At 36.9% G+C, this 5,760-nt stretch overlaps 1 protein-coding gene across 1 annotated transcript; it reads right to left on the reverse strand.

Moving 5' to 3' along the window:
• Positions 1-451: 451 nt before the first annotated feature.
• Positions 452-2,944, reverse strand: LOC116266987 (uncharacterized protein At2g27730, mitochondrial). The gene is made up of 3 exons (XM_031648533.2): positions 2,697-2,944; positions 1,844-1,882; positions 452-821 (listed from the first exon to the last, which is right to left on the reverse strand). Exons 1-3 carry the CDS (start codon positions 2,817-2,819, stop codon positions 615-617), a joined length of 369 nt encoding a protein of 122 aa, XP_031504393.1. The 5' UTR covers positions 2,820-2,944; the 3' UTR covers positions 452-614.
• Between the last annotated feature and the right edge of the window lie 2,816 nt (positions 2,945-5,760).

Raw genomic sequence — 5,760 nt, forward strand, 5'->3', positions numbered from 1 at the left:
TAGTTTAGGGAATAATTAAAGATTGGTGAACCCCTATAGCAACTGCATCGTTCTACCATTGATTTGATTCAAATCGGCCAATTCAGAGCGAATGTACTCAAAACAACACGGAAAGGATATGTAGCCTGGATCAAGTTAAAGAATTAGAGTATGCCTACCAGCAGCGCTAGCTAGAAGCCCAAGGCTCCAAGCTTCAAGGAGATTATCCAACTGAAAGCCTAAAAAGATATGCTTGAATTCACGGAATTGGACTGACGCATGCTAACACTTCCAGTTTTCAACAAATTTCCAGATGTAATGGACTTGTCTTCCACCAAATTTCAAATACTCTTGGAATTGGGATTCTGAAATTACAAAGCCTAATGTCTCTCTCTCTTCCACCCCCTCCCCCAACACACACACATGCGCGCCACACACACACACACACACACACACAAAGATGGCCAAGAAATCTGTTCAAGCACATCAACAAATTTAAACATAAATTTTGTTAGGCGAGCTCACTGCTCAGGCACCTTATGAACAAAAACAGTTCATTCAGGAAATGAAGAAAAACAAATGAAACGTGCAGTTGCATGCACAGAGGGACCATGGTGGTCAATGCAAGGCGATGCTCAATCTTGGGTTTCCTCTGGCTTCTTGGCAGTAGACTTTAGATACCATCCAACAGAAGCTGCTATTGCTATCACACCAGAGAGGACCGCATAGTTCCTGTATTTGTCAGTTGAAGTGCCAGAAGATGAAGAAGCAGAAGGGCTGCTTGATTTGGCATCAGTTGCTGTTGTCTTAACTGCTGTTGGGTGTTCTTCTGGCTTATATCCCTGAAAAGTTTTAAAATAAAGATCAGCTTTTAATGCAAAAAGAATCTGAACCTTGGGTGCTCACCCACATGATATTTCCATTTGAAGAAGAAAAAAATGAAAGAAAAGTGACTTCAACTTTGTATCATTAGAGGTTTTCTAAATGCCAGTTTGCTGCTGATGTTTGAAATGATTGTTAAGGTACCTTAGAAACCTTCAAAAGAGTTCTTAATAGCTTGGCGAGAAGGTAAACTGGCTTAAAATTGGTTAGCTTTTTTCTTTAGACAAAAACTGCATGACAACTCATATCTCAAGTAGTCAAATTACGAGCCTAAACGAGGAAAACTTTAACCAAAGTGAAGACCCTTATATGGAGCTTTCCCTTTCAACATTTTCTCTGTTCCTTCTCCTCATACTATGAACCAACAATTCCTTTCTCTATGCTCCTGCCATGATCATGGACAGGCAAAACAATATCCTGGACAAAAAATGCGTTATTTTGAAAAAAACACAAAAAAAACGTGAGAAAATGAAATGCCGTTTAAAACTAAAAAAAAAACATTTGAAAAAAAACATGAAAAACGAAAAAAAAGCGTTTTTAACATGCTTTTTTTGCGTTTTTTCACCTTTTTTTTCATTTTTTTTTTAATGCCAAACAGTTTTTTTTTTTCATTTTCTATTTTTTATTTGTTGCAAAATCTACTATGTTTGTGTTATTATTTTCTCACTTATTTTATTTTTCTCCATTTTTAGTTTTTTAATTTTTTTTTAAAATACCGTTTTTTTCCTGTATTTTTCAAGCCCGCCGTATTATGGTGAGAAAAACCTCACCGTTTAAAACTCCAAGACGTTATTTGTGACTATGATTGGAATTATATAGCTATAGTGGAAAGATAATGTTTTTTTACATATCCCAGTGAAAACATGCTCAGAAATAGGCAATAAATATACCTCAGTATAATAACCATGGAGTTTTCTAAAGCAAAAGCTTATGTGGTGCAACTCTTAGTTGCGGGTATTTCTAATCAGAGGGAACCATGTACCTTGCGAGCAATCTTCTCTAACTTCTCTTGTTCAACTTTCTGCAGAAGAAGCATACCAATATTTAATTTTGGTTTCACAACATAGACACAGTTTAGGACAAACAGAAATACAATATGAGAAAACAAATATAAAAAGAAAAACTACAAAAATTAATCACAAAAAAAAAAGTTGGATATAAGGAAACATAAACCTGCAAGTTAATTGGCAGTGCAAAGAGAGCCCTCTGAATGACATAATTGGGCATGGCACCAAGCACTTTTACACTCACCTAAAGATATTTTTACTCCCAAAGATGTTCTCTATGCCCAAATAAAATTGCAATAAAACAATAAGGTAAATAGCCACAGAGACGCTCGAACACAGCAACAACTCAAGATCTATAATAACGTTAAAAATTAGCAAAAGTATGGTCTGCATTTAGGCACATTATAAGTTCTTATTGTTGCCATTTAGTTGGAATTTTCTTCCTCTATCTCCCAAATTCATTATCGATAGGCTTAAGCATCTTCAAGGGGCATATATTTGTTAGATGCAGATAGGTTCCAACATCCAAGGAAGGTAGATTTACCACAAATTTCTTTATGAACAAATGATGAAGGGAAAAATATTATCATAGGAAATTAGGTTAACTATCCCCATGAACGAAATGCCAAAGGAAAAAGAAGGGACTCCCAAAAAAGCATGATCAACAATCAGCACTATCATCCACCAGGAAATGGAAAAAGAAAAAGTCATTCCCGATCTCAAAGTCGAAAATTTCCGTCCGCAACGGAGATTGATGCTCCTTCTCCATAAAAATGGAAATCAATATGGAACATATACAGACGACAGAAGTTGGGGAGGAAACAATACCTTGATATAGACGTTCTCAGCCGCCTTTTCTTCCTCGCTCAGGATCTTCCCACTGCCGCTACTCGAGAACCGCCGGAAAAATGTCCTCACACTGGTGGTTCTGGCGCCCATCGCCATTGCCATCGCCCCGTTTCCTCCTCGGCCACGCACCCGTCTTCTGTCGACGGTTCCTCGTTGATCGGATCCTTTTCTTCGCTCCAGCTGCCGCTCGAGAGGGTTTTGGCCTGCCCCTCTCTCTACATCCACGCGTTTTGAGAAGGAGGGAATAGCTGGATTTATAGGTACAATCTGGGTCTTGCGTCTACTTTATGCCTCGTGTATTCCGTTGAAGATGCCATCGGTTTCAAATATAAATTGATAGTAAATTAGAAACCGGATACAAATTATATAAGAAAAATTCACGTTGAATATAAACATACATTTTTTTAATGTACTTTCAGTTATTATTAAAAAATAATATTATTTACTGATTTGGTGGAACTTGGATTTAATTATATGTGAAATTAGAATATAACTCAGTCAACACTTCCAAACGAACAGTGGTATTTATAAAGTCAATGACCTTTCAAAAAAGGGCCGTGAGGAGCCAGGCCTGCTCGGAGCTATTTTTGGCTTTTTACAATATGTGACACTCTAACCAATGACTTATCGCTTACCAGCCACTGGCTTCGTTAGGGTTTCTACCCCATGCCAAATAGTATAATTAATATTTTCCTATGAAAAAGAGTGGCAATAATTTAGACTTACCAAGATTAAAAGTTTTGGGAGAACTATCATGATTCTAAAGGAAATCAAGATTTTTACGTGACAATCAAGATATTTGAATATTCCAAACTTCCTAATAGGATAATCAAAATTCTTAACCTCAAGGGCCAGCAACAATACCTGTTATAGATAAGGATGGACATCGGGTTGGGCCGGCCCGGTCCAAGGCTCGACAAAGTCGGGCTTGGGCTGCCCTAAAGCCTTTGACAGCAGCCCAAACCCGGTCCGCTTAGTTATCGGGCCAGGCCAGACAATCAACTTCATATCCGTCGGTATCCGGTTTTATGTCAAGCCTTATTTGAAACTCTTAACTTCATTTTTTAATATCTCAGAAACAAGAATCGATGTATTTAAGTGTCTCTAAGAGAGCTATCCGTGGCACGCGAAAAGATTCTAAGGGAGCCAAAAGATTCTAAGGGAGCCTTCAGTGATGCAATAAAAGTTTGTATTTGGACATCACATCAATATATATATATAAAAGAGAGGGAGAGAGAAAGAAAGAAAAAACAAAAGAAAAAAATGTAGAGAGATACTTTTTAGAAACATATATCGGGCCGGCTCGGGCCCCCAATACCCAGCTCGAGCCAGTCAGGGCCAATAAGTTTTTTTTTTTTTTTTTTTTTTTAAATCTGGCCAGCCCGAATATCAAATAGCCAATCCAAGGCCAGCCCATTACAGGCCAGGTACCCGACTACCCCCGAACTTGTTGCCCACCCTTAATTATAGATGTGGACATCATGCTACCTTGTCCTTTGAAGGACTTAAGAAGGTTCCACTACATGATGTTGCCTTGTTTTATCAAGGCCATGGTTTAAACAAAAACTAGACAAATTGGTAGGGATGCCAATGGACCAGATATTGAATTGCTAAAAAATTCGATAATAAACATATTAACAAGTATAAATGAAATCTGAACTGTAACTTTAGATCATAATCCAAACCATTGAGTTGATATAACGTGATATCTAATCCCAACGTAAGAGCTGCCCATGAGTTGGTAGCTTCATGTTTTGAAGTTGCAACCTACCACAATAATAAGATGTTTTGGTTAAAAGGTATTGTCGAATGCACCAACTTCAGGTTATGACATAATAAGAATATAAATTTTATATGAAGGGAATTCTGATTAGTTGCTAATAATATAACCTCCATGAGGTTATGAACAATAATAACCATATAATTGCCATATATACCATTTGACTTAAAATATTTACAACAACATCTTACAAAATTATAAACATTAAATAACGTATTTATTTAATTAGAAATAATAAAAAAAACTTCAATAAAGAAATTTCAACAAATTTAGCATTTTTAAAAATATGAAAATTAATATCATATATTTAACATGAAAAAATTACAAAACTTTAAAGAAGAGGGGCAGGATTTCACAACACAAAAAACGCTGGTTTGTTTTTGCTACAGCATGAGGGACAACAAAGAAGAGGGGAAGAAGGGCTGGCGTGGAAACCGAGACCCAAGGGCTCGAAACCAAACAAGCACCAAGGATGGAAGGATGAATGTATAAGTGGATGCAAAGGATGTATGATGAGATTGATGGATGATTTTTAGAAACTTCGGGGTGTTGTTTATATAGGCACCAAACTTTAAAACAAATAACAAATTGGAAAAGGAATCACATTCCTTTCTGAATAAATAAAACACAAACAAACAAAAATCGTTACATGTGCAACAATGCCAAATAGTTTCTGCAACAGTGCCAAATAGTATTTGCCAAAGTGCTATAGTGACTGCTATAGTAACCGCCTTTGCTTTTTCCGAAGAAGAAACCATCGTTGCTTGCATTCTTTCGTTGCGTGCGAGATTCCTTTTGCCTTCACGCAACGTTGCTTTATTTTACAAAACTTGTCGGCAACTACAACAGTCTTTTAGAGGCTCCTCGAGATGATTTACCTCAATGAGTAACCCAAAGTTTATCCTGTGGGGTAATCATAGGGTAAATTTTTATGTTGAAAATTACAAATGTAAAAGTCATATTTAACCTGGAGAGTTGCTTTAGGGTAGATTTTAGGGAGATGACCTCCAATGCAAATCCATATTTTAACTTGGGGGATTTTTTCAAGGAGAAGTTCTTCACATACCTGCTCAAACAGATAATACTTGAATTTTACATGGGAAGTACTACACCCATAAAAAGTTTAACCGTGACTTTCAAGGGTCAATTTTTTTCGGTCTTCATGAATGTTTGGCTGCAGGGTTAAGAACTTAGCAACTTCGTTTCTATTTTACTTTGTAGTACTTAGTGTCGTGTTCTGTCTGCCTCTGATTCTATGTCTGA

This window comes from Nymphaea colorata, chromosome 13, assembly GCF_008831285.2.
Source record: "Nymphaea colorata isolate Beijing-Zhang1983 chromosome 13, ASM883128v2, whole genome shotgun sequence".
NCBI classification, from domain to species: domain Eukaryota; kingdom Viridiplantae; phylum Streptophyta; class Magnoliopsida; order Nymphaeales; family Nymphaeaceae; genus Nymphaea; species Nymphaea colorata.

What these genes read in the sequence shown, in the direction of transcription:
- LOC116266987 (XM_031648533.2), bottom strand. Translation starts at nt 2,819, where the DNA reads ATGGCAATGGCGATGGGCGCCAGAACCACCAGTGTGAGGACATTTTTC. An exon ending in CTGAGAACGTCTATATCAAG is followed by an intron (nt 1,883 to 2,696) that starts GTATTGTTTCCT and finishes CTTCTTCTGCAG; the next exon opens with AAAGTTGAACAAGAGAAGTT. An exon ending in TAGAGAAGATTGCTCGCAAG is followed by an intron (nt 822 to 1,843) that starts GTACATGGTTCC and finishes AAAACTTTTCAG; the next exon opens with GGATATAAGCCAGAAGAACA.